The 27,450-nt window shown below is 43.5% G+C and overlaps 2 protein-coding genes across 2 annotated transcripts; one reads left to right on the forward strand and one right to left on the reverse strand.

The window, feature by feature from the left end:
* Positions 1-638: 638 nt before the first annotated feature.
* NUDCD2 (NudC domain containing 2) lies at positions 639-4,893 on the forward strand. Its single transcript, XM_039701765.1, has 4 exons — positions 639-956; positions 2,238-2,286; positions 3,483-3,634; positions 4,551-4,893. Exons 1-4 carry the CDS (start codon positions 768-770, stop codon positions 4,632-4,634), a joined length of 474 nt encoding a protein of 157 aa, XP_039557699.1. The 5' UTR covers positions 639-767; the 3' UTR covers positions 4,635-4,893.
* Positions 4,894-7,423: 2,530 nt separating this feature from the next.
* Positions 7,424-12,903, reverse strand: CCNG1 (cyclin G1). Its single transcript, XM_039701639.1, has 7 exons — positions 12,820-12,903; positions 12,139-12,402; positions 10,887-11,140; positions 10,220-10,298; positions 10,040-10,138; positions 9,601-9,795; positions 7,424-8,979 (listed from the first exon to the last, which is right to left on the reverse strand). Exons 2-6 carry the CDS (start codon positions 12,400-12,402, stop codon positions 9,604-9,606), a joined length of 888 nt encoding a protein of 295 aa, XP_039557573.1. The 5' UTR covers positions 12,820-12,903; the 3' UTR covers positions 7,424-8,979; positions 9,601-9,603.
* Between the last annotated feature and the right edge of the window lie 14,547 nt (positions 12,904-27,450).

The following is a 27,450-nucleotide window of genomic DNA, read 5'->3' on the forward strand; positions in this document are numbered from 1 at the left end:
TCCTTGCAGGAGAGTACGTGCTGAAAATGAGATTTGCAGAACAGCAGAGAACAATGAAGGCAAATGACAGGTTTTCAGCTTTGATGAGACTGATAACACATCTCGGATAAATCTACAGCCAAAAGTCTCACTGAGAGACTGGTACATCAGCAAACGCTCTCGCTAGCAGCGCCCCAGCCGCGCCAAGCTCTGCACGCTCCTCTTACAGCGCCGTACTGCGGAACCAGAGGCCAGCAAGGCTCGGCACCGCTTCAGTTACCACGAACACAATACAGGCTGCCTGCTGCATTTGGCACAGGGCTAGGCACAAAGTCGGGACCTTCCGCCTTAGGAGGGGACCCCTGCGAGAACCCAGAGGGCCCTCAGGCACAGCGCTGCGGGCTGCTCCTCACGGGAGGGGACACCCGGGGCCGGTCCCCGCTCCCTTCCCTCACGTACCGGCGCTCCCATCGCGGGGCGGGGGGCGGCGGAGCGGCGCGCGCGCGGCGGCCATGACGGCGCTGGGACCCCGCGGCCCGGCGTTCAAAGGGGCCAACGGCCGCCGCGCACGCCATCAGCCAATCAGCTGCCGCCGCCCCGCCCGCCTCGGCCAATCGGAACGCCCGGAGCTGGGCATGCGCGCCGCGGGGCCGGAGGGGGCGTGGCCTGCGGCGCGCGTGCGCGGGGCGGGCGGTCCCGGCGGGCCGGGCGGGGAGCGCGGAGCGGGGCTCGGTGAGTGCGGGCGGGCTCGGAGCGGATCGCGGAGCCGAGCGCCGCCGCCGTGCCCCATGTCGGCTCCGTTCGAGGAGCGCAGCGGCGTGGTGCCCTGCGCGACGCCCTGGGGCCGCTGGTACCAGACGCTGGAGGAGGTGTTCATCGAGGTGCGCGTCCCGCCGGGCACCCGCGCCAAGGACGTGCGCTGCAGCCTGCGGAGCCGGCACATCTCCCTGGCCGTGGGCGGGCAGGAGCTGCTGCAGGTACCGCGGGCAGCCCGGGGCCGCGGGCCGGGCCCGTCCGACGCGTAGGCCGCGGGGCGCCGGGGCTCTCGGGCTGTTATAAAACAGCTCTGAGAGCAGCGGGGCCAGCCTGGGACCCACACTGTGCCACCACCGCGGGCTGTCCTGAACACCTCCCGGGACTGCGACTCGCCACCGCCCCGGGCAGCCCGATCCGAGGACTAGTCACTTTCTGTGAGATTTCTTCCTGATATCCGAGGTCTGGTCACACTTTCTGTGAGATTTCTTCCTGATGTCCCCAGACCCGCCCTGGCACAGATTAGAGTGTCCTCGTGTGCTGTCATTAGTTGCCTGGGAGAAGGTTTGCACGCCTGTGCCCTGGGGTGCCTCTGTTCTTTATCCCAGGTTTGATACATTAAAAATGGCATTAACTGGAAACAGTTTTGTTCGAGGTTTACGGATGGTGCCTCCAGTACATGGAAAGAGAGCGGGAGAGGGGTTTCTAACAAGGCCATGTAGTGATGGGACAAGGGGGAAGGGCTTTAAACTGTCAGAAAACATTGGATATTAGGAATAAATTCTTCCCTGTGGGGGTGGGGAGGCCCTGGCACAGGGTGCCCAGAGGAGCTGGGGATGCCCCATCCCTGGAAGTGTTCAAGGCCAGGTTGGATGGAGCTTGGAGCAACCTGGGATAGTGGAAAGTGTCCCTGCCCATGGCAAGCAGCTGGAATTAGATGAACTTTAGGGTCCCTTTCAATCCAATCCATTCTGTCATTCTGTGAAAAATAAAAATAAAAATTCACATGGATTATAATGTGTATGTGGACAGCATTTCAGTGCACAGCTGCAATTGCTTCAGAAAGCAAAAAAAAACAAACCCCAAAAAACCCAGAACAGAAAACAACAAAAAAGCAGCCTAAAGACAGATTTACTTTCACATTTATAATGAACTGCTCATGCTACCTGTATCCTGTACCAGAGCTAGATGTTACTCCTGGCAAAAACACTTGCATTTTCATGACAAGATTATTAAATGGCATTTCCTGCTGAGAAACACAAGCCTTTTCAATGACTTCAGATACTGAAACAAGGTATTAAATGCTTCAATTAAAAAGAAATTGCGTAATAAGCAATAATTCTTTGACAGGCTACATGCAAGTGTACACTTGCAGGGTCAGATCACCCTATTCATTTTCAGAAGAATACAAGGCGGTTAAGTTGTCAGTAAAAATTCATAACTCAATGTGAACTGGATACTGAAAAGGTTTTACTGATTTGTAATACTGTACCTGTCTTTTGCAGGGTAAACTTTTTGACTCTACAGTAACTGATGAAGGAACGTGGACCTTAGGTAATAATCTACATCTGAAGTGACATTATAAAGACAGTAAAACTTTCCAGGAGACACTGCAGAATAATTTACCCTCTCTCTGTTAATTGGAAAGATTACTTTCTTCCCTTAGCTTTGTAAAAAGGCAAAGTCATCATTGCTGGATTTAGGAACTGAGGTATCACAAAAGCATTTGAGACTAAGGTTAATGAGAAGCTCCTAATCAATGGGTTGCAAACATTTCCATATAGTGAAAAGTTTTTTGCATTACCTTCATTTAAAGGTAAACAGTTATGGTACAGCTGTGTGGTCTATGACTTTCCATAATTAGTACTTTTTATGCATTACATTTTTTGAATGAATGACAAAATCTACAGTCCAAGAGAATCAGAAAGAAATTTTAAAATCACACTAAGGTTCCTACATATATTGAGGAAAAAGGCATATCAGGCCATGATATCATAAATACTGTAAAACATTCAGAATATTTTGGGGTTTGGCAATCATACTTGTGGACTGTGCCTCTCAGTGTTTTCTTATGAAGGGTCTTCTTTTCCATTCAATATTTATATTAAATATTTATTGATTATTTAGTAATTTGAGCATTAAAATTTAAAGTGTTAATACACATTGTGAAGCTCAGTCTTTATGAGTATGCAAATAATCTTCAAATAGACTTCTAATGTTGTAGTTATTCACTTCAGTAGAAACAAATACCCTGCAGTGCACATTTACTTTGAGACATGCTTCCAGTACTCTATGGCCATACACACTCTTTAAATAGTCATCTGTTTATATGTTGTTAAAACTTAGTTCTGGCTTTTGTTGGTAATAACTCTCTGTGAAGCCTGACCTTAAATTTTTCATCATTGCTTTAGCAGAGTTGTCTATATTAACAGATTGTTTTGTTGTGAACATCTCCAAGAGGTTACTTTCTGTTTGCACTAGAAGTACTTATGAACTGTGTTTATTCCCTTAAAACAGCTTCAGCATCTTACAAGCCAGAAGGGGAGAGATGACAGTACAGACTAACTTTGCCTCAGCCTATTTTTCCTTGTTAATGTTTATTTATTTATCAAGAACTAGGTTGGCATTGGCATTAAGAATTTAAATTACTTCACTTCTTTTGCTTGTTAATGGGGAATTCACCAAACCAAGAAAAGAACCAGCACGTAGGACTGAGTTTAAAGGTTGCTCTTTGTGTTTTCATTCAACAGAAGACAGGCAGCTGATACGAATTGTTCTGATGAAGACAAATAGAGATGCTGGAAATTGTTGGACATCTCTGTTAGAAAATGAATATGCTGCTGATCCTTGGGTACAGGACCAGATGCAAAGGAAGCTTACACTGGAGCGATTCCAAAGAGAAGTAAGTTAAAGCACACCATAATTACTCCGTATGTTTTGTTAGCACACAGAGGTTATGGCCAGGAAAGCTGAGCAAATGCCATGGAATATATCCTTTAGTTCAATATCTATAAAATGCTTACAAGGTTTTATCACTGTGCTTTGAAGAGATTATTCTGTCTGCACTCTGTCTGCAGGGTTTGTGATAAGTTCAGGTGAGTTTGGAGGTGCTATTACTATTTTAGTAATGGCATCTTCCTAACAACTTTTCACTTGTTAGGCTACACACAACTGTTATTATCTAGAATTGTGACATAGCCATATTTACAATAACATTTGAATATCAAACTCTACTGGATATGCTTGTTTATAAATGTAAGATGGAGTGCAATAATTAGCTGGAAAAGATGTTCCTTGCACTTCTACTAAAATTGCCTAAATTGTTTTGCTATACCTTTGGCACACAGCTATTCCTGTACATGTCTGCAGAGGTGTAGAATTACATTTTACGTACCAGCTGAATCAGCAGGCTGTGTACTGCAGCAGAGAACAGCAGTTTTGTGAACCTTCTTATCCATCAGGGCACATACTTAGATTTTCAAAAGGCAGTTACAAAGGACACAAAAGCCAGATCTTGTTCTTAAACTTTCCTTAATATTTCTTTTCTGGAAGATCTGACTATTGCTAAGTCAAGAACAGCATTACAAAGTCACTTCAGCAGTAGGCAACCAAACTATGACAATTCAGTTTGTTGATGCATGTTCCAAGAATTTCAGTGCTATGATAAATGTATGATTGTTACATGTTCTTGTTACAACAGCAGAATATTAACAAAAAGCAAGTTATGTTTTTTGTTTGTGGGTTGTCTGGGATTTTTTAAAGCATTTTTATTCTAAATAATTTACTTACTAAACAATTTTTAATTTTACTTCAATCAGAACCCTGGGTTTGACTTCAGTGGGGCAGAAATTTCTGGAAACTACAGCAAAGGAGGACCAGACTTTTCTAGTCTTGAAAAGTGAACTTTTTATATGTGACCCTTTAGACAAATTACATGTTACAGTTAAGGACTAGAATCATGTAACTGTTGAAGACTTCAGTGATCTCTTCAATGGATTGTTGTCAAAAGTAATTACTTCAGTGAAGAGAAAGAAGATCTTTTCCAGCAGAATGAAGACAAAATGTTACCAGCTGATTTATAAGCTGTGATAACTTTATGATACTAAGGCACAAACTATAGAGAAAGTTGTACATAAAAAAAAGTAATGTCTTTAAGCAGAATGTTTGGTTTGTGTGTTTTTTTTTTCTTTTTAGAAACACGATAGTAAATTAATCAGTATAAATCTACCACGTGTCTTAATGTAAGGATATCTTCTTATTCTTTCTTATCTACACTTAGGAAGGAATCTCCCCATGCACCAGGCTGGGGCTGATCTGCTAGAGAGCAGCTCTGTGGAGAAGGACCTTGGGGCCCTGGTGGACAATGAGCTGTCCCTGAGCCAGCAGTGCCCTGGGGGACAAGAAGGCCAATTATATCCTGGGATTAATCAGGAAGAACATTGCCAGAAGGTCAGGGAGGTGATCCTGCCCCTCTGCTCAGCCCTGGTGAGGCCAGATCTGGAGTGCTGTGTTCAGTTGGGCTGCTCAAGACAGGAGGGACATGGAGCTCCTGGAGCGAGTCCAGCAGAGGCTGTGGAAGGGATTGAAGGACAGCCCTACAAGGAAAGGCTTTGGGAGCTGGGGCTGTTCAACCTCCAGAAGAGATAGAGCTGAGAGGGGACCTCATCCCCATCTGCAGGGAAGGCTCACAGCAGGAATCACTCTGCTCCCTGGAGCCCAGCAACACGACAAGAGGCAATGGGCACAAACCAGCCAACCTTTGTTAAGACCAACCTTTGTTCTGCATTGGATGCAGGAGAGAACTCAATACCCACAGATGAGGAGGCAGAAGTGCTTAACTCCTTCTTTGCTGCAGTCTTTAGTGGGAAGATGCCTTGTCCTCAGGACAAGGTCCTCCTGGGCTGGTAGATGGTGTCAAGCAAAATAGTCCCCATTATCCAGGAGGAGGCAGAGAGCTGCTGAGCTGCTTGGATGTTCATAAATCCATGGGGCCACATGGGATCCACCCCGGGTGATGAGGGAGCTGACAGATGAGCTTGCCAAGCCACTCCCCCATCATTTACCAGCAAATGACTGGAAGCTGGCCAATGTGACACCCATTCACAACAAGGATGGGAAGGAGGATCCTGGTACTTACAGGCCAGCTAGCCTGACCTCAGTACCCAGTAAGGTCATGGAACAGTGTATACTGAGTGTCATCACACAGCAATTACAGGATGGCCAGGGTATCAGACCCAGTCAGGGTTTAGGAGGGGTAGGTCGTGTTTGACCAACCTGATCTCCTTTAATGACCAGGTGACCCCTCCTGGTGGATGCAGGAAAGGCTGTGGATGTGTCTATTTGAACTCCAGCACTGTCTCCCACAGCACACTCCTGGAAAAGCTGCAGCCCAGGCTTGGACAGCAGCACTCTGTGCTGGGCTCAGAACTGGCTGGATGGCTGGCCCAGAGAGGGGTGGTGAGCAGTGCTGCATCCAGCTGGGGCCAGGCACCAGTGCTGTCCCTAAAGGCTCTGTGCTGGGGCCAGCTCTGTCCAATGTCTTTATTGATGACATGGATGAGGGGATTCAATCTTTTATTAGTAAATCTGCAGACAACACTAAGCTGGGAGCATGTGTTGATCTGTTGGAAGGTAGGAGGGCTCTGCAGAGACCTGGAACAGTTGAATGGGTGGGCAGTCTAACAGGATGAAGTTTAATAAATCCAAGTGCTGAGTCCTGCATTTTGGCCACAATAACCCCCTGCAGCATTATAGGCTAGGGACAGAGTACTGGACAGTGCCCAGGCAAAGGGACCTGGGGATGCTGGTCAACAGCTTGATGTTGAGGGGCTCAAGCACATCCAGAGGAGGCAATAAGGCTGGTCAAGGGCTTGGAACACAAACTGAGAGGAACGACTGAGGGAGCTGGGGCTGTTTAGCCTGGAGAAAAGGAGACTCAGAGGTGATCTCATCCCTCCCTACAACTTCCTGAAAGGTAGTCAGGTGGGGGTTGGTCTTTCTCCTGGAAGCAACTGACAGAATGAGAGAACACAGTCTTCAGCTGTACCAAAGGAAATATAGGTCGGATATTAGGAAAAAATTATTTATGGAAAGAGTGATGAAGTACTGAAATGGCTGGCCCAGGGAGGTGGTGGAGTCACCATCCCTGGATGTGTTTAAAGAAAGACTGGATGTGACACTCAGTGCCATGGTTTAGTTGAGGTGTGAGGGCATGGGTTGGACTCAATGATCTTGAAGGTCTCTTCCAACCTAGTGATTCTGTGATGCCCAAGAAGTTCCACCTGGACATGAGGAACAAATTCTCTGCTGTGCAGCCACTGTGCACAGAACAGGTTCCCTTGAGATGGTAGGGAGTTAATCAAGAAATGTCTGGATGAAGTCCAGTGTCATGTGCTCTGGGATAACCCTGCTTGATTAAGGAGGTGGGACCAGCTGATTCCATGGTCACTTCCAACCTGACCCATTCTGTGATTCACTGCTGAAGAACAGATACTGTAAGATACTTACCATTTTCTCATGTGGTTCCTCCCATGCAGCCTCAACCTCTTATAAAAATAACTTGGGGGAAAAATCTGCATTATGTCTTACCTCCTGCCTGAAAATTTTTCTCCAGGTACTGTTCAGATCTAAGTCACATTTACAGGCTTCCTACTAACATGTTTCGTAACATACATTACAGGAAAAAAGCTACTTAGTTAAGCACATTTCAATGTTTAATTTAAAGGTACATATCTTGAGACAGGACAATTATAATTGCACACTGCATCCCCTCCCAGTAGGCTGACCACGCCTCTGAATCGCTTTGCAGAGGTCAGCACAATGCCCAGGCAGCACTGACAGGTGTGATAGCCAGTTACCTGTTTTGCAGTGCAATCACTCCCATGAGCTCATGAGATTTGATTTGTCCAGTAGAGAGCTTTGGTATGGAGTCGTCTGTGAAAGCTGTAACTAGTCTGAGATATGCAAAGAACGGTTTCTAACTCAGCTGGTACCATTACAGGGAAGGGTTGGCTGGCCAACACCTCATCCCACACTCTGATCTCTCCCTCTCCGCTCCATCAGTCCATATAACAATCAGGTTTAACAGCCTGTTGCCAACAGCCTCTGTCCCACAGTGATGCAGAATTCAAGAGGACATTAGCAACACTCTCCCAGAACCTCTTTTCATCTAACATACAATAATACATCCTTATTATTCACTTCCTTGGTAGCACTAGAAGCATGAATGCTTCATATATTGACCTGGTTTTCAGAACAAACAGCTGTGTTTTACAAAGCTTACCATTAAAGAGATCAGAGTTGAAGCAATCTTCAGTGTTTCTCATCTGGATTATTCCTACACAGAGGCCATGGGGGGAACTAGCCCTGCTCCTACTGTACCCGTAACAATGTGCCTGTTCAGTATCAGCATTTACCTCTAGTACAGCAAACCTTTGGAAAACTAATGTCAGATTTAGGGCATGAAAGGGTTACACGTGACCCAGTTCTTTCCCTTACTCCTTCATTAGGTGTCACCAAGTGTTTACACTCAGTGAGAGTGGCATCAGCAAACCACAGCTCTTACAAAATACTGCAGTTACTGATGCTGTGCTAGTGAGTGCCTTTCCTAAAGGAACACAGTAAAGTTGCTCTTTTCTCCTGCTCTAACTACTTGACACATTCAGTGGGTATCACAGACTGCTGTTTAATGTGTCTGTGGCTAGAGGCCAGTGCCCATCCTGGCAGGAACACGTGGACACAAGGTACTGCCCAAACAGCACACCAGGTGAGCTGGCAGGCGTTTGCTGTTGTCATCAATATTGAGTTGGATTAGTCTTTCTTTTCTTAACACACTGCAGCACTGCACTACTGCACGTCAGATTTTCCTGGTATTGCATAATCCTCAGAAAGTGAACCAGGTTTTAAAAATTAATACCTAATTCAGCACCTGCAGTTACTGTAAACCAAGGTTAGATTACACAAGCTGCTCTACAAACTCTAAGGTGTTAAAATTCCTTGTATTGGGATTGTGTTATTCCACTGACTAGTGAACAGTCTACCAAGTAAGACTGAAAACTGACACCACGTACTTTTGAATTCATCATGAAAAGAACTGGTGTGTGCTGGAAGGATCTTTAGTCTGACATGTTACATGTTCTTTCCATGAGTTGAGCTCTTCATTATTAAGATCACGGTTCAGACTGTTTCTCAAATATCTGTGTGCCTGTTGACAAGGTCACAGGATGGTCTTCCCATTTTATTGCACTCCTGTAAAAAAAACCCAAACAAACAGTCAACTCAAGTGCTTTCTACAAGAGCTAAACACAGCATGAGATCTTAATACAGCAAGACAACAGCAAGATGGCTGTTACGGAAAAATGTGTAGCCTCTGGAAGTAAAGTCTAGGTAAGGAAGTTTACCATTTTTGCAGAGTAAAAAAAACAGTAACAGGAATAACTGAATGACAGATTTTAGCTTTCACTAAGCAGTTATACAAGTAGAACTGTATAAAACTGTCTGTTGTAAGTGGCATAAGTAAACAATTATAAGAAACTCATTCTAACAGGCTGGTTTTCTTTTTGGGATAGGAGCAATGCAAAGGTATTTGTCCCCTTTTCCAAGCTTTACTTCACATTTTAGTGTGAATGTGGTCCCAATGTCTGTAGAACATTTCTGCTACCATGACATACATCAGTTCTTCCTTCAGTGTTCATGCATTAATCAGGCTGTCACTTCTTCAGGTCCAGCACTGGTTTAAGCATGAACATGAGAACAGGCTGACTACACTTCTGTTACATGATTCCAGGATGTAACTTGGAAGGACCCTGGAGGTAGTTAACAGCTAATTTTACTTCTACATTACCAGAAGTTGATTTTACAAGGACTTACCTATTATGAGGTGGTCTCTGGAATGGTAGGAAGGTGTGTTATTCTGTAGTAGCTATGTTTCAGCTGCCGAGCTGTACGTCCAGACACAATCCATTTTAATTTCTGCACATTTGGTTTGGAACACTTGCTTGAGGAATATTCCGTAAGGCACTTCAACACTAGCTCCTTCCAGAAGGTCAATTCTCTGTTGCTTATCTACATAACAAGACATAATGTCCTATGTTAACAGCTAGCTAAATCTTTACTTTGTACACGTGCTTTCAGCTTCTTCAACAAGATAGACAGCCAAATATTCCAGGCCACATGAAAAAAACCCAACAAAACATCACAAGAAAGCCACAAAGAAACCAATATGCCAATGCACCTGTTCTTTCCCCACTGTGTAGACATTTCCATGCATTTTTCTTACGCCCTCCCCTGAAATTTTATCTGCACATACCTTGGAATGTAACTGTAGAAATTCCAATGCCTCCGTCAACTCCAGCAGTTTTTGTTCTTCTATCTCTAGTGCCAAAATAGACAGTGCCAAGACAGAAGGCTGGAGAGAGAGAAGATGTTTTTAAACATTTCTTTGCTAAGTTTCAGCAGTTTAATTTTCTTTGAACTTTTAAGATTTTACCTTGGCTTTAGAAAACATGATTCTGCAGTGACAGGCCTTAAGCTGGGTCTCAAGTCTCTCAAAATTAAGGTATTTTCTCCTGTAATAGAAACAGATGAGTGAATCTAGAGGAATGCAAGCTTGATCAAGGCAGCATCACTCTGGGAACTCAGAGAAGCAGCAATAATGTCCATTATCAAAACAAAGGCCTCATTTGTCCCAGAATTTCTAGGGTTACATTCAAACAGGTGTTCAGTTTTGGCAGTCCCAATGCCAAAAATAAATCTTGTGTTACACTGGGGAAGAGCTGCATTACAAAAGCAGGCTTAACAAGGAATTTCAGTGCTTGGCAGCCAAAGAATCTTTTTTAAACCAGATTTTGCAATCTTTACAATGAGGCAATACTTCACTGCAGGATAAGCAGAGATTTCTTGTACCATCATAACTGAGCAAGTTTGGTTTTCAGCTCAGAGAGCAATACTCCATTTATGCAAACGAACTTTAAAATTACAATAATATTAAACCCCAGATGCTCACATTATGACAATTACGAGTAGGGGGAAAAGTTTATGCAATTTTTAAAGTATAGAAAAGCCAATTACTCAAGCAATTTCCCTGCTTATTTTTCTACATTCTACTTTTTTTTGGTCTTAGGCAGTTATAGCAAAATCAGGATAAGTTATTGTACCTTTCACAGCTTAAATTCTCGTGAATGAATGAATGATAGAGCTGTAGAAATTGGAAGGCTGTTATAGCTTTGACTTTCCAACACAATTTCTCCAGAATGATTTTCTCCATTCTCATCATGTCAGAAACAGTGAACCTATACTGGCTTATTCGAATTAAGTCAGTGGCTAAGGGCACATTTCTCTCTTCTTCTGATGCCTTCACAGCCAAGTAGAAGCAGCTGAGTCCAACGCAGCCCAAGTGTTTAGGCTGTACCTAAAGAAAAGTGAATTGTTATTTTCAAAGAAGAAGGCCTCTGATCAGCTATTAAACATGCAAGTTTCAAACTGCAGGCACCAATCTATTTAATAAAAAAAATTATGGGGGATGAGGGGTTGGTTTTTTGGAGACTGAAAACTAAGTCTTTTATTGTACACAGTTATGCACCACAAATTGAATCTCATTCATCTAAAAAGCAAGACTGCAGAGCAATTTTGATTGAGGTAGAACTGACTTATTAATGAAGTCCTAAAATAGCCTAAGAGGAAGCTTTTAGGACTTAAAGTGTTGTACATATTAGGGGTGATAGTAAAAAACTGGGAGTTTCTAACTCTATTTTAAGTATATATACACACACACATATATATATACGTGTATATATAAATGGTCTTATTTTATTCCATAGACAATGTAGTCCTGATTTTTATGGCTTAATCTGGATTCACAAGTCTCTGAAACCATCATTTTCCCATCCATTCCATCAAGTTCTCATCATTCCATCCATTCTCATTTTTGTTTGAACACACAAGCAAAACAAGCTTTTGTTCTTGTCCAAAGAGTACAGTGGTAATCCCGTCTTGTTAGACAATTTAAAACAACTCAGGTCAGCATGTCACATCTGCACGGGAAAATCCAGTGCTAACGTTTGACCAGATTTTAAGTGTTCAACAGCATCTTGATATACACAAGGCTAATTGGTAGGCTGAAAAGGCAGTTAAATAAGAAGTAATTTAACTTTTTTTGTATCTATGCAGCAGGACAGGCAGTCTATCTTGATCTAAGCCATTAACGTGTCCTGTTTCCCAGCCCACGGACATCCTCGAGTTTTTCATTCTCCAGAGGAAACAGCTTTCTGAACAAATCGGAACGGAGAATGCAATTTTTTAGCTCTGCACTACCAAGAATCTCTGGAAGGAGCTTAACCTTTATCTAAACCCAAGATATTCTAGCTTCGAATAGGAACCAGGCAGAGCTTATCCTGTAAAAAGCCTTACCTTCATTTTTGACAAGAATCTATCTAAGAAATTCACAGCTAGAGAGAAGGTCTCAGTGTGGAAGCCAAAGAACTGAGTTAAGCTGAGGAGATCTTTCACTTCGAAGTCTCGCAGCCGGGCGGTCATTCGCAGGCCGTTGTCGTGGGCAGCCTCGAGCAGGCGGAGGCCGGCGGCCCGGGGCTGAGCCCGCAGCTCCTGCTCCAGCATCGCGGGCAGCTCGAGCACCGGGTCCCGAGCCGCGCCGCTCGCCAGGGTATCGATCATCTGCCACGAGAAACAGCGCCGGACAGTGAACAGCTGAAACGCGGCCAACTCACCAAAACCTCTCAAACTCTACGGCCCAGATGCGGTGCCCGGGCACACGCTCGGAGCGGCCCCAGCGCCCCCGGGGCACCCGCGGCCCAGGAGCGTGAGGGGCACGGCGGGGCCGCGCCTCCCGGGACATGCCCGGGCCTGCCCCTCGCTGCCGCGGGGCTCTGCCGGCGGACGGGCGAGCTGCGCGCCCCGCCAGGGGGTGCAGGGACAGAAGGACACAGGGACAGAGGGACACAGGGACAGAGGGACACAGGGACAGAAGGACAACGCCCACCGCACGGAAGGGACGGGAGGGGACAGAACGGACACTGCACAGGGACGCCAAACGTGCAACCGGCGGGACGGGAGCCGGCCACACTCCCTTACCTTGTCTGTGCGGCCCCGCTCCCTGCCCGGGAGGGGAGGGGCCGGGCGGGCCGCAGTGTCCGAAGCGGGGCCGGGCGGTGGGGCCGGGGCTGGGCTCGTCCGGCCCCCGCCAGGCGGCTCCGCCCCCGCCAGGCGGCCCCGCCTCCGCCTGCGCTCCCACCGCCCCTCGGCCGGAGCGGCCCGGGAGTGACCGGCCACTGAGGGACCAGCCCGGCCATTAAGGGACCAGCTTGACCATTGAGGGACCGGCCCGGCCCCTGAGGGAGCGACCCGGCCCCTGAGGAAGCGACCCGGCCATTGAAGGGTCAGCCCGGCCATTGAGGGACCAGTTTGACCATTGAGGGACCAGCTCAGACACTGAGGGACCGGCCCGGCCATTGAGGGACCAGCCCAGCCATTAAGGGACCAGCTCGGACACTGAGGGACCGGCCCGGCCCCTGAGGGAGCGACCGGCCACTGAGGGACCAGCCCGGCCATTGAGGTGACCCCTGAGGGACCATCCCGGCCATTGAGGGAGCGACCGGCCATTGAGGGACCAGCCCTGCCATTGAGGGACCAGCTCGGACACTGAGGGACCGGCCCGGCCCCTGAGGGAGCGACCGGCCACTGAGAGACCAGCTTGACCATTGAGGGACAAACCCGGCCCGGCCATTGAGGGAGCGACCGGCCACTGAGGGACCAGCCCGGCCATTGAGGGACCAACCCGGCCCGGCCATTGAGGGAGCGGCCCGGCCCGGCCCCGCCGTTGTGACTTTCTTGCTCTTGGACCGCTGGGAGCTCCCCGAGCGTGCACCCAGCCCTGGTACTGATGCCTTAGGTTTCAGCTTTTGTATTTTGTGCTGGTTTAATGTGTAGTTCTGAGCGTCATATTAAGTGTTGGTAAGCGTTCTTCATAAAGTAGGGAGACAAAACAATTGTTTCCTAGCTTGGGATCAAGGATGGCCACCCAGATTCCAGGCCCAAGAGCATAAACAGTGTGAACTGAAGAGAGAAAAAGCAAGAAGGATGGGATTTCATGGGCTAAAGCTGCAATGGGACAATCAACTCCAATATGCAAATGGACCATAATTTATAAAAGTGAGAGACCCATGACCAGTTGTCCATTTTTTTGTGACCATTTTGGTTCATCTTGGGTGTAGCCCTGGCTGGGCTCTAGCACTGCCCAAGGTGGATCCACTGAGGCCTCCTATTAAACACCTACTTTATTCTTTAAGTCTGTCTGATCTCTGTTCTAGGCTCTGTCAGCCTTGAGAAGGCATCAGTACAAATGGCTCTTAGAGCATAAGTGGTTTCTAACGCCTGGGATGGCTCCTGGCTGGGTTTCCAGGCCAGGGCAGATGCTGTCCCCCAGGGCCGAGGGCTGGAGGGGTTTGGTGCTCTACTGCTCTCACCTCCTGCATGACTGAAACCTCTCCAGTAAAAGGCATTAAAGGGTTCACATCTTCTTGCATGAAATATAAGTTTCTACTTGCTGTCCATTTCCCTGCCTTCCTCAGACCTTTGCAAACTGCTGATTGAGAGAATGCATCTAAAAGGCACTGGTTTGACCCTCATTATAATGTCCTTGATTTGAGTGTCTATTAGACAAGAAGAAGTAATTTGATAAAATTGAGAGTGGAAGCATCAATCCCAGGTCTCATGCCACAGCCCATCTGAGAGAAAATGAATTGTCTTTTGGTGCTACAAAGTCTAAACTGTAAATCAATCTGTTGCTATTGGATGACATTCCCATATAATTGCCCATGAATGCAAACTCAAGTACTTCAAGTATTCACAGATGCAGCACATCAGAAATAAAGATTATAGCAAATCAGATGTCATGAATATGGATATTTATGTTGCCAGTAAATAGTCTGAGTTATCTAAATTAAAATTCAAAATTATATATTGCCAAGGAAGTGTTCTTTTTTTTTTTTTTTTAGAGAGTTGGAAAACATTTGCAGTATTCTTCCTGTCGTTACTATGCACATAATAATCATGTGAAGCAAATGATACTTCTTTTCATGCTGCTTGTTTTAAATAGCTTTTATTTCTCAAATTGCTCTTAAAAATAGACTAAGGGAGTGCTGTAAAAAGCAGTGGGCCATGGATCTGGTTTGAAGCCACTGACAGCAGCAAAATCACTGGCCAGTGTTTTATTCTTTCAGTAAGGATTCTGGACTGAAGTGACAACATGGAAAAGCAGTTCATGTTGATTAAATATTACATATAAGTTATGATTTTAAAATGTTCTTCGGGCTTAGGCATTTGGCAAACAGAAGCCCAAAACACCTTCTTGGGGCTACTGTAGCCACTTGGGCAGCAGCTTGAGAAGTGTCTTGCTGTGAGTTGCCAGACTTCAGGATGGCGTGGCTGAAGTGAGTGCACACACTTTGCTCTGCAGGCTGCTGCGTGTGGACAGAAGATGCTTCAGGAGAGGGGCTGCAAACAGTGAGAGCACCAGGAGCTCCTGAAATGAATTGCAGCTATTCCCTTGTAGCTCTGACAGAGATGAGCTAGAGGATTCAGACTGGATAGCAAAGATGCTGCATCTCTCCTAGATGTCTGTTCTGCCTCTTCAGTGGTTGTCATGCTGAGACAAGGACACACAGTTTCCTTCTGGATTGGTTTGGTTTCTCTCTCTGCAGAGAGACTTTGGTTGGATGGATGGGCAGAGTCCAACAGCACAAAGTTTAATAATTCTAAGTGCCGAGTTCTACGTTTTGGCCACAAAAATCCCCTACAATGTTACAAGCTGGGGACAGTGTGGCTGGACAGTGTTCAGGCAGAAAGGGATCTGGGGGTGCTGGTCGACAGCCGATTGAATATGAGCCAGCAGTGTGCCCTGGTGGCCAAGAAGGCCAATGGCTCCTGGCCTGCCTTAGGAATTGTGTGCCAGCAGGAGCAGGGAGGTCAATCTCCCCCTGTACTCAGTGCTGGTGAGACCACACCTTGAGTGCTGTGCCCAGGTCTGGGCCCCTCAGTTTAGGAAGGTGTTGCCATGGTATTTTATGAAAAATCCTTTGCTAGCATTTTTCTCCTAGCTGAGAAGCCTCAGAAAAGAAATGTACACAATTAACTATCTGATGGCTGTGGAATGTGGTCTGGACATTGTTTACCAACAGGTGCATCTTTGTTTGGTTCATGTGAGTTGTTTCTACTTCATAAGCAATCAAAGATACAGCTGTGTCGGACTCTGAGCATCATGAGCTTTTGTTACTCATTCCTTCCTGTTCTTTCTAGCCTTCTGAAGGATCTTTTCTCTCTATTTTTTAATATAGTTTTAGTATAGCATTTTAATATAATATAATATCATAATATAATAAATCAGACTTCTGAAACATGGAGTCAAGATTCTCGTCTCTTCACTTGTCCTGGCACCCTCGAACACAACCATAGGAAGGATGTTGAGATGCTTGAGTGTGTCCAGAGGAGGGCAACAAGGCTGGTGAGGGGCTGGGAACACAAGCCCTATGAGGAACGTTTGAAGGAGCTGGGGGTGTTTCGCCTGGAGAAAAGGAGGCTCAGAGGTGACCCTATTGCTCTCTACAAATTCCTGAAGGGAGGTTGTAGACAGGTGGGTCGGTCTCTTCCACCGGGCAGCAACTGACAGAACAAGAGGACACAGCCCCAAGCTACATCAGGGAAGGTAGAGGTTGGATATTAGGAAAAATTTTTTCACCGAAAGAATAATAAAGTACTGGAATGCTCTTCCCAGGGAGGTGGTAGAATCACCATCTCTGGATGGGATTAAAAAAAGAATGGACATGGCACTTGGTCAGGTGTTAGGGCATAGGTTGGACACAGTGATTTTAGAGGTCACTTTCAACCTCATTATTTTGTGATTCTGTGATTCTCCCTTGACTGCAAAAATAATGCCCAAACCCCTGTTTTGGATAGGGATAATGGCATTCCATTAGGTCTTTTTTCTCTATTACTGCACTGGAATTATATGTAGTCTATATGCTAGTCTCCTGCCTGTATCTGAGTTGTATGCTTGCTAATGTGAGCTCTTTGAGCTATTTTTGCAATGTATTGATTTTAAAAATAGTCTTTTACCCCAAAAGTATTTATATTGACATAATTCAGGAAAATTCTTTGCTGTTTCACACTCTTTTCGCCCAGGCTTTGTTAAGAGCATCAGCAAGCATTATGAATATGACTGGTGTGTAGTTAGCTTCCCTAGAAGAAGAGGGTGTGGATGTGGTATGAAATCATGAATCTGGAGTGTAAACTTAAAAACTAGCAGCAGTCCTGTACTCTTCGTGGTTATATCTTCTCCACCCATAATTTTCAGCCAGGTATTTTCTCCCATTTTGAGAAGATTCAGGACTGCTGTTTTAGGAATAGTTATGTCAGCTGGATTTGGAACGCAGGGTAATTTGTTGAACAGGCAGGGAAAACTGAGACTGGGCACTTGTGATGATTAATAGGCCTGCAAAAGTGTGCGTGTTTTTGTTAATCACCCTGGGAGGAGCAACCTAGGGAAAGTGTCAGTTTCCTTCAGAAAGAACTCTTAGAAATACTTGAGTCATTACAAGACAGTACAAAGTGATGCTTTGTGTTTCAATATTTTAGTTTTTTTTGTTTATGGACTGAATGTTTCCAATGGTTGTGTGGGTGCTGCACATTAGCTTTAGGCTTACTGATAATGGGCTCATTGTTCCTGACTACTCTGGAATAACAGTTGGTGAGCCCTCTAAGCTGAGACTTGGCATGATGGAAATACAGGGTTTGTCTTTTTTTTTTTGAGAAAAACGAATTAGGAAGTCAATCACTTGCACTTGGAAGCTTTTTTTTTTTTCCTTTAAAAAGGTTAACTCTTCGATAGATCCCAAAGGAATGCAACTGAAATACTAATTGAGAGCTTAGGAGCTCTTAATGGTTGAAAAGTTTGCTAAAAGCAGTACTGGTTGTCTTTGGCGCTGTGCTTGGCTGAAGAGCCCGAAGAGATGGCATGAGCAAGTAATTTTCATTTGATGGATCATGTAGGACTTGGAGATAAGCAAAAATACACAGAAAAGATTGTTGGGCGAAAAGAAAAAGAGACTTGAAGATGTTATTCCTGCCACAACCTCCAGAAGCAGGGTGACACCTGGTCATGGGAATTTGCCTCAGCTGGGTTTGTGTCTTTTTAAAGAAGAAATATGTTGTCCTATTATGTTTGTCTTACTTTCAAGAAAAGAGGTTCTGCTAATTCTAATGTGATTTACCAAATGAGTTAAGTAGCTCAGGTATTAATTTAAACAACCAAGAGTTAAATATCTTTTTCTAAACCATGGTTTACAGTACAGCAGTTTTCAATCAGGCAGTATCCACATTGTTGTGCCAGCTCTGTGGTTAGAGCTCATCTCAGAATATGGAGTATCAGGATATTTCAGTTCATGTGCAGAACTACATTCTTCTTTTCAAAAGCTGTTTCAGAAGAAAAATGGACTGGTGTTCAGGAAGGCAGAGCTGTGATTAAAGGACAGGCTGCTTCCCTGATGGCCCCTTTTGGTTTTAGTGGAGATCTTCAGATAACCTAATGAAGTGAATTTTGTTCTTGCAGGGGGAAACCATAGCAACCTGCCACTTTAGAATGCGGGGTATATAATCTATCTGTCCTTCAGATAGTATTTTGCAGTCCAGAAATAGTCACAGTCTCCTAATGTGTGAATGTAAAATGTCAGACAAATGTAGCTGGAGTGACAGTGTTGTCTCTGAGGGAAACATGAGCCCTGTTGTGCTGCTTGTCTGGTGCTGCACATTTGAAAAGCAGGTCCCAGAGGAGGGCAAGGTCTATTTTTCAGTTTTTAATATATGGGTGAGAGAGGTGCTGTGAAATTTGGTAATTGAAAGAGATGCTGCAGTCCCCCCAGTGCTACTCTCACCTTGCCTCTAACCTGTATGTGCCTCTATTTATTTTTGTCATAGTTTTCTTAAATTATGGGATATAGACTTCCAAGTTTTTTGGTCAGTGGTCTCTGATACCATTTTGTGAAGGCTCAAACAGTGCTGGGAGTACTCAGTAATCCTTTAGTGGGACTAAGTGCCCTGCAACTTGCTCACAGCTGGCCAAAGCTGCTGGCTGTTTGCTGAAAACATAGAAAACATTCCTTGTTGCTTAAATAAATAAATGCTTGTGAGCAGCCTCACTGACTTCTGCTTGTGTCACCCTCCCACTACAAGATCTGAAAAAGCTGAGACAAGTAATTTCTGCAGAAACCAGCACTGATTACTGAACAGTTAAAATTCAGCTTGTGAGCCTCAGAATTTGCTGCCACTTTTAGGGACTGGGCTACCAGTCTGAGAAGGGATGACTTAGCTTTTTTTTGTGTGTGAAAAGGGCCAGATGAGTAGTTCATTGAAGGCATAAATAGGCAAATATTTAATGATACTGCTAGGATTTATTTAGACTAAACAGCTAACTAAATATTTTCCTTAAAAATATTATCATGACCCCAGCTTCTGTAGGGAGTGTTTAAAAATCAACTGAAATGGCACAGAATATATTAATATATTCTTTATGAATGAATAAATGTTCTGTGGAATAGAGGCATTTCAAGTAGCTTTTTTGCTATTAATCAAATATTAACAGCCAAAATTATTGTTTAAAATGCTAAATTATTTTAATAGGGCTGTGATTTACTTTAGAGGAAAGCAAAATGCTGGTTGGTTGGTTGGGTTTTTTCTATTTCTGCGTCATAGTGGGTCAAGGCTGTGTCATTCCTCCTGCTCCTTCAAACTGATCTGGCTCCTTATTGTTTGTGACACATCGATTTGGTTTAAATTATGGTTAATAAAATTTTTCTTGCCACGACTCCATTTCCTTGCCTATTTTGGAAATCATATCTGTTCAATAGCAGTTCTTATCCTTCTGCCCCCTTTAGGTTGGTTTTTCATCCACCCTTGAGTAGCTATGCCTTTATGAATAACAGTGGAGCACATTTAAGCTATTCCCATGTCACTATTTTTGTTCTGTTACCTCTTTCTATTTGATCTGAATCCCAGTTGTTTCCAGCTTTTGATTTGTTTGCACTGCATATTCGGTGTTTGCATTTGTATGTAGATGGATTCGGCACAGAAATCACTTGTTACCACTCATGTGGAAGCAAATGCTGTGGGTTTCTTGGTTTGGTGATTTGTTTTGTTTGTTTGCCCAGGTGTGCTAGCAGGTTTTTCTCCTTGTCTTGCTAGGGGATCTAAAAGGAATCCCTTCTTTGAGAGGGGACACTTAAACTTGATGGAAAACGTAAGTGACAGTCTGTATTCTCAGATCTGTAGTACCAAAACTAATGATACAAACAATGATGTGGAAAATTAAAATCTTTCCTGGTAGAATGGGAGATTCAGCCTTCTCCCGGATGAGGGCAGTGGTGGCTCACAGATAGCACATGCCTTGCTCATGTTTAATGTAACACTCATTACAGACTGTGAGATTTGCTGTATTTATATTAGGAGTTTCAGCGAATGTGTTGTGGAATTACTTTTGTAAATTCAGGGCTGAGAAATACGAGAAAAGAATGTGAAGGGAGATATTTTTATATAGAGGACTTTTAACTTAACCTCCCCCTAGAAGGATTTTTGAGTTTTGAAGAAAATCAGGACAACTTGCTGAAGGGAATAAGATGCACTCACTTGACAAATATAGTTTGCAAATCTGTATCTGAAGTTTTCTAGATTTTCAAATGACCAAGTTTACAATAATGAAGAGTAATTTTTTGCTGAAGGATTATTTTCCATACACAGTGCTTCATTTTACTATTTAGCTCAATACCCAGCAAATCTATTTACATGCACTTAAATCTTGTACTTTTAATTGCTACATCCTCATGTGGCTGCTTTGCAGCAGCAGTTATGGAAGTTTTAGATGAGTAATTTCTCCTCTCTTTGCTTTAACATAAGACCCATCATGCTTTTTTTAATTTGCTTTCAGTATTGAGTAATATTAAGGGATTTGCAAGAGAACAATGTATGTTGTTGCAGGTGTTTTAATGGATGTTGTATTTTGAAGTGTGACTTCTCTACCAATTGAGGACTTTTCAATAAGGCATCTAGGGACAAGGGTTTTGGGGCAGTTAATGTAGCAGTGAAGATAAGATTGTAACTAGACAGCTTGCTGAGGTGGTAGAAGAATGGGATTGAATAATAGAATTAATTATGTAATTGGGTATTATGGCTTTGAGAATCTGCTGGTATTATGTCCAGTCTGGTTTTGTTTGTTCTCTGTGTCTGCTCAGCTTTACATAAGCTTGTGCTCCAGTGAGTCTGGAATCTCTGCAGTCACAAGCCAATAATGGTGCAGAACAGCGAGCTGAGGTCTCTGCAGAAGACTTGGCAGATTATTAAATGAAGTGAAAGAGTAATTCCTTGCAAGCACAACTGCTGCTGGCTGTTGAAGAGTGGGATGTTTGTATTTATGTGCCTGCTAACACCACTCTTCATGATGAGAGTTTCCTGAAGGCTTTGCTAGAGCAATGTTAAAGATGGATATGCAATCCCTGGTTGATGAGAAGTGGTAGAGTCACTGGCTTTGAGGTGACAGGGAGCACATCCACACTTCAGTTCCAAGTGTTAACTTCTAGGCAGAACTTTTAAGCTGAAGAACAAGTATATTAGCTTTGCTTGCAAATAATTTTAACTATAATTTAAGAAATTTATCCAGGTAAATTTTTCTATGTTGGATTTATCTTCTAGTATGCCAGTAGAGTCTTGTACCGTAGAATAATGCTTCCTGCTTTCTGTGCCTGGTAAGCAATGGCATAGATGGGTCTTGGAGGTGGGAATCTAAACTCAATCTGTATAAAACATAATCATGTTTTCAACGTATGTAGGCGGCAAACTTCTGAGATTAGGAAGATGTTGAGGGAGTAGGTCTGTATGGAGTCCAAGGGGTAGAAGTGCAGGCTAGAAGTGATGTGTTGTGTGGCTGCTGCCTTCTCAATGTGCAAAAGGAGCAAGTGGCACTTTCCAACTGAACTTTGCACTTCTGTGCAGGAATTGTTTGTAGCACAAATATACCTTGTGTGCTGAATGGAGCCATTTTGAAATCTGCATGTCTTCAGGCACTCTGCAGATGTCCTCTTTGTAAGGAATGTGTAGGTTAAAGCATCCTTGCTGGTCACTTCTTGTGCCTCAAATAAGGGGTCCAGCAGGGATGGGCTCCTTCCTTTGAGACCACTGAGACATGCATAGTTAGAACAGAGTGGTAAGTGACAGGAGTTTGGGAATCTTTTCTTGGAAAGTGGACAGGGAAAACACCCCTTGTGCTTTGCTGAGCTTTGTGGCTGCCTGGAGAACCTGTGCTTCATTAAGCACACAGCTGTAAATTGTCAAGCTGCCTGAAACAAAACCAATACTGGTTAGTTAAATATTTATGGACTCCTGGCTGGATGTTTATTATGTTGTAACATAGTATGGTTTTCAGGTTAAAGCTGTGAAATAAAATTAATTCTGATCTTGGCTTGGGAAACCCTTCCCTAGGAGGCATTTACAGATCAGCTGGCTGCTGATCTGCATCTAGCACGAGTCTTGGTCTGAGGAACTGCAGAAGCATGGAGAATTATGGCAGCATTCTGTTTGCAAACCTGCAATTTCACATCTGGCATGAGGTTTGTGAATATGTGTGTTGGCCAGGAAGCCTAGTGCCGTGCTCCATGCGCACTGGATGCTTGTGGGAGGGAAGTCTACATTTTGGAGCTTTGACAGGTTGTGTGCTGAGGTCTCAGAGACAAGGAGCAGTGCTCTTCCTTTTCATTTTGGGTACTCTTCATTACCTTTGGGAAGCACAGTTTGCAAATTAAAAGGCTGTTTGTCAAAATGCCTGCTTTGAATAAAGAGTTTTTCCATAAGGTTAAATTTCCATGTTGTTATCTATCTTGACAAAATTGCTGTTGCTTCTATCAGTTTCTTAGGTGTCACTTCTCCCTTTTTGATTTGTTCCTTGCTTCCTGTAAATGAGCTTATACATTATGCATCTAGAAGCTATTTTTCTGGTATTCCTCTACAGAATAACTTAAAATATGCAGCAATCAATGCTGCTCAAAAAACCTGTCATATTTGTGTTCCCATACTTCTTGGAAGGTTAAAACCCTGTAGCTGACTCAAAGGTGATAGCATTCTCTCTAATGGATTGCACAGAAAATCAATAGGAAAGAACTATTGTTTGAAAATGTTATTACAAGCTAATGTCAGATTTAAAAATATGTATCAATAAGATTGTTTTGGCTGGTGACACGAGAATGTGTGGTTTATGCAGTTACTCTGCATGCAGTTTCATTTTTCTTTTACGGTAATGAGCACCTTTACACTTCAGTGTTTCATACCTTTCTTTTTCTTACATCTGATTTGAATTAATTGTAGCATAGAACTTTTTTTCAGACTGACAGAGGAAGACCTATAAAGGCTGTCTTCATAATCATCGCTGTGAGATAAAGACCTGCAGCATTTCAGATGTTTGTTTTTCTTCCTTTCAATGCTCACTTGTTGAGAGTCTCAGTTTCTACTGAGGAAAGTAATTTATGGAAGATATGAATTACCAATTACTGCTTTGTTTATCCCAGTAGATAAACAGAAAATGTGTTTCTTGCTTGTTTTGTAAAAAAGATATGGTTTTGTTAGAAAGTATTTTAGAACTTCAAGCAGAAATCAAAGGACTGTTAACAGATACCTCCATGAACTTGGCATTAGCAACTAATGTCTTGATTTACTTAAGAAAAGAATAAGGTGAAAAACTGGCTAATAGAAATAATATGAGTGTTTTTAATGTGAATTACAAACAATAGAACCTGTAATTTCTAGGGTCCTGTGATGCTAAACTTCTCTGTCCTCTGGCAGGACAAGATAGTCAGGATGGTGTAATGTCAATTACTTTTGTATCTCATGGTCCAAGATTTATTTTCCACCTCTTGCCTACATTTGTGATTTCCAGCCCTTGCTGTACTGATAAATCTTCTCAGACCTGTTTGCCTCAGTCAAGAGCTGCTTTGCATTGTAGGGAAGTTTCATCCTGCTGCTGGGAATGTGTAAGAAATTTCTGCCCTGCCAAAGATTTTCAGCTCTACCTTTTTATTTCCTTTCACCCTGAGCTTTACCCAAAACCTGCATTGCTGATTCTCTGCTAAGCAGCAGCACATCCAAATGCTAACAGCACAATTTGTAACCAGGCCATAGATAATGAAGAATTTACTGAAGGAAACCATTTTGAGCACTTATATTCAGTTCTTCCCTGGGCATAGAAAATTATGAACACCCTAGGATCCAGACGGGAACTATGATAACTGATGTCTGCAGCCCCAGCCTTCTAATAGTACCTGAAGTCATCACTGCACCAGGCATTGACTAGACATAATGCAAGAACTCCCAGCTTTAATAGCTGGTAACTAGTCAAAGTTTATCAGTGAAGGGGAAATAGCAGCTTTTTTGGTGAATTCCTAAATCCTCATTCAATATATTTCATCAAAAGCATGCTTTGCTTTTTTTTTTTTCTCCCCAGTCTTATTTGGAAGATCTCTGAGACAGCAGTGAAAGCCAGTAGATTTCATAAAGTACTCCAGGGAGGTTCTGTGCTCTAACTCATCACAGCATTTACTTTGTAATTGTAAAAGCTATTCCTGATGGGCAGGCAAAAAGGATTTAGAAAGGAAGACAGATATTTTATTTATTTATTATGATTAAAAATAAAAGTCTTTGAACAGAGAACTACTGATCTGTTGAGAAAAATCTCAAGTATTTTCTCTGGGTGATAGAAATCACTTGTTTACAACAGGTGGTTATTGGAAGCTACTTTTCCCCTGTAGGTTTGGAGGACTTAACTCCCTGCATATCTTCCCAGCCCTTAAATGCTGTGGTTGAGTGTGTGAGGTACTTAAATGTAGGTAATTTTGTGGTGATTGGGAGTGGGGCTGTGGCCCGGCCTCATCCCCCATGGGCTACAGCTGTGTTGTTCAGGTGAATAATATTGAAGATAACGAGCCCGGGGCACTGACCAATCGCAAAGGGAGCAGAGGGCACACAGGTGCAATGCATCAACATGAGGGGATAAAAGGTTGGGCTGAAGAGCAGAAAAGGGCAGATGTCTGCAGCCTTCTTGTGTGGAATAGTGTCACTCTGTGTATTGTGGCTATCTTAAATCCTACACTTAGGGAACAGGAAAGAAATGTTTTTTATAGTGCCTACCATGTTCTAGATGGCCTCCTGCATGCCTTCATGTAACTTCTTAGGCATTAAAAATAGTACTTTAAGGATTAAACTGACACACTGTTCAATGTGTTGTGGATATATGTAAACAAAATATTGCACAAGTACATTTTGAGTACGTAAGTGACTTGTGCTTTAATGGAAACAAGAATTTCAATAGAAGACAGCAGTCTTTGGCTGGAGAAGAAGATGTAAGTTCTGGCTTATTATACCTATAAACCAGGGGAAGAAAGAAGAGGTGTTACTGCAAATCATGAAGAACTGCATTGACTTTTAAGGTATATTGAAATTCTCACATCTTCATTCCCAATATTTCAGTTTATAGACTGCTTTGGTTTATAGTTTGATGTTTACTGTATGCTTCACTTTATGGAGAAGAATTTTACTAGATGCATATTTATTTCTGAAACCTTCTGCAAGTCTGCAGCCTGTGCTTAGTCATCTTGACTGATTTGTTGAAGGTCTCCGTCACCATCCTTCTCAGGGCTGTCTTTCTTGTTAAAGTAGTTCTATGCTTTTGTGACTCCTGTGAGGTGATGATGTGACCAGAATTGTTTTACATGCAGAGGACTTGCTCTTCCTGATGTGTTGCTGAGCATTTACCATGACAGCTGAAGTCAACACACATCCAGCATGTCTGAAACTTAAGCCCTGAGGCCCAATCAACCTTTTGCTGAAATCAGTGGAGAGGCTGGCAGCAGTGGGAGCTGGACTGAGGACAAAAAGTCTTTTGAGGCTAAAGTCAGAGTGGGAATATAATGAAATACTGGGTTCCTGCCCAGCTCCAGTGCTGGCTCATCTGTGCTCTGTGCCTCTGTTGCTTGGCTTTGTTTCTGTGAACAATCATTTTAGCATTCTGACATGTAACATTTTGAAAGCTCCTTCTGGCACAAGCTCTGTAAGTGTGTGAGTGACTATGTTTTGTTTGTGGTTTTTTTTGATGGTGTTCTGGGAAAAATGATAAAACTCAAGTGTGCTGTTTCTTGGTTTGAGTACTGTGGACTTTGTAGGATTTTTCATGAGACACAGAAGCAGACAGGCCCTTGCTCTAGAGTAAGTGAATGTAAAATCACATAAGGACTGTTTTGCACTTGTTCCCTCCACAGTTATTCCAAGTTTCTGTTCAATGTGCTGCTCACCACAGTGTGTCTGAGCCAGGCTTCTGCTCAGTGTTCAAAAGGGTAATTACAGGAGATGAACCTAAGGGACTTCTCAATACTTGTGGGCAAACCCTGGAGTGGATGAATAATACTGTTACGTCCCTTTTGAATGCAAGGAGCAGCGCAAGGGTTTTTGATGCAGCAGCAAACATTGCTGTGTAACTTTGAGAGCTTCTCATATGGAAAATGCCTCCTGTTCCACACCTCACAGGCTGAGTTGCAATGGGACCCCAGTCACTTGTTGTTTTATGCTTTGTTTGCATGAGTCAGTGTTTCACTACAGTCTGGACACTTCCACAGCCCCAAACTATCAAAGATTTATAACTTGAAATCACAAACGAAGCTGATGTTTGGCAAGTCTGAATGACTGGTGTGTTTTCATTCCTGCTGCTTATTTAGTGATGTTCAAGCTCCTGAATATATGTTTCTTGACAGTTTTGTCAGCTATCAAAAAGAAATCTTGTTTTTTGTCTATAAACTCAACATGTGCCAGGCTCTTGTTTCTCACTCTTTCATGTGAACATGCTTAATGCTCCAATTGAGGCAGCTGTGTGGAAGGTGTGTTAGTCTTGAGCTGCTTGAGTGAATCAGGGGTGTTCTTACTGAAGCTGTATGGAATAGAAGTAGAACAAAATCTGCCTCTGTGAGATAAAATGTGTAACTGGTGAATGAGAGCTAGTTAAGATATTTTTGACAAAATGCTTTCTTAGAGCAGGTCAATTTCAACAGAAAGTTTGGTTTGAAAAGGTTGAGATGTTGCTTCTGGTCAGTACTTGGAGGTTGGGCCCCTCCATATTTCCTACTCATGTACTTCTAGTTATGGGAGCTTGGCTTGAAGCCTTGGCAATTCAGGTATTCCTGAAGTAGAGATTGAAGTGTGTGTTGTTTAAATTCCTGATGAACCAGAGGAATGCACTAATACTGTGTCCTTATGGACCTTCAGAATCAAATTCCATTGTTGCCTTGTAAAGGTCTCATCCTTAATAATATCTATTTAGCCAGTCTATGCTGGTTAAAAACAGATGCAAAAAAACTGTACTCTTTGACCACTGTGTGAATATGAAGAGATTTTCAACATTCCTACCTTGTGTAATATGAGTTTCTAATGATGGATCCTTCCCTGGAGTATGAGAGGAAGTCTGGGAGATGTATTGTCACTGCTCTGTTATTTTATTTCTCTTTCTGATAAGCTTCTTGATTACCAGAAGCAAGCATTAGTAAGAATTAGTGCCGCTTTAAAGCATTAAGCCCCATTCATCTAAGTCTGGTTGTGTATCCCAACTAGAGGAGGGTTCCCCCAGCAGTAGAGATG

Source organism: Passer montanus, unplaced genomic scaffold (assembly GCF_014805655.1).
Source record: "Passer montanus isolate IOZ18808 unplaced genomic scaffold, ASM1480565v1 scaffold15, whole genome shotgun sequence".
NCBI classification, from domain to species: domain Eukaryota; kingdom Metazoa; phylum Chordata; class Aves; order Passeriformes; family Passeridae; genus Passer; species Passer montanus.

Coding starts and splice junctions, on each gene's coding strand:
- NUDCD2 (XM_039701765.1), top strand. CDS start 768: ATGTCGGCTCCGTTCGAGGAGCGCAGCGGCGTGGTGCCCTGCGCGACG. Junction 957..2,237: donor GCGGGCAGGAGCTGCTGCAG/GTACCGCGGGCA, acceptor TGTCTTTTGCAG/GGTAAACTTTTTGACTCTAC. Junction 2,287..3,482: donor TGAAGGAACGTGGACCTTAG/GTAATAATCTAC, acceptor TTCATTCAACAG/AAGACAGGCAGCTGATACGA.
- CCNG1 (XM_039701639.1), bottom strand. CDS start 12,402: ATGATCGATACCCTGGCGAGCGGCGCGGCTCGGGACCCGGTGCTCGAG. Junction 11,141..12,138: donor GATTCTTGTCAAAAATGAAG/GTAAGGCTTTTT, acceptor ACTTTTCTTTAG/GTACAGCCTAAACACTTGGG. Junction 10,299..10,886: donor GAGAATTTAAGCTGTGAAAG/GTACAATAACTT, acceptor TTTCTATTACAG/GAGAAAATACCTTAATTTTG.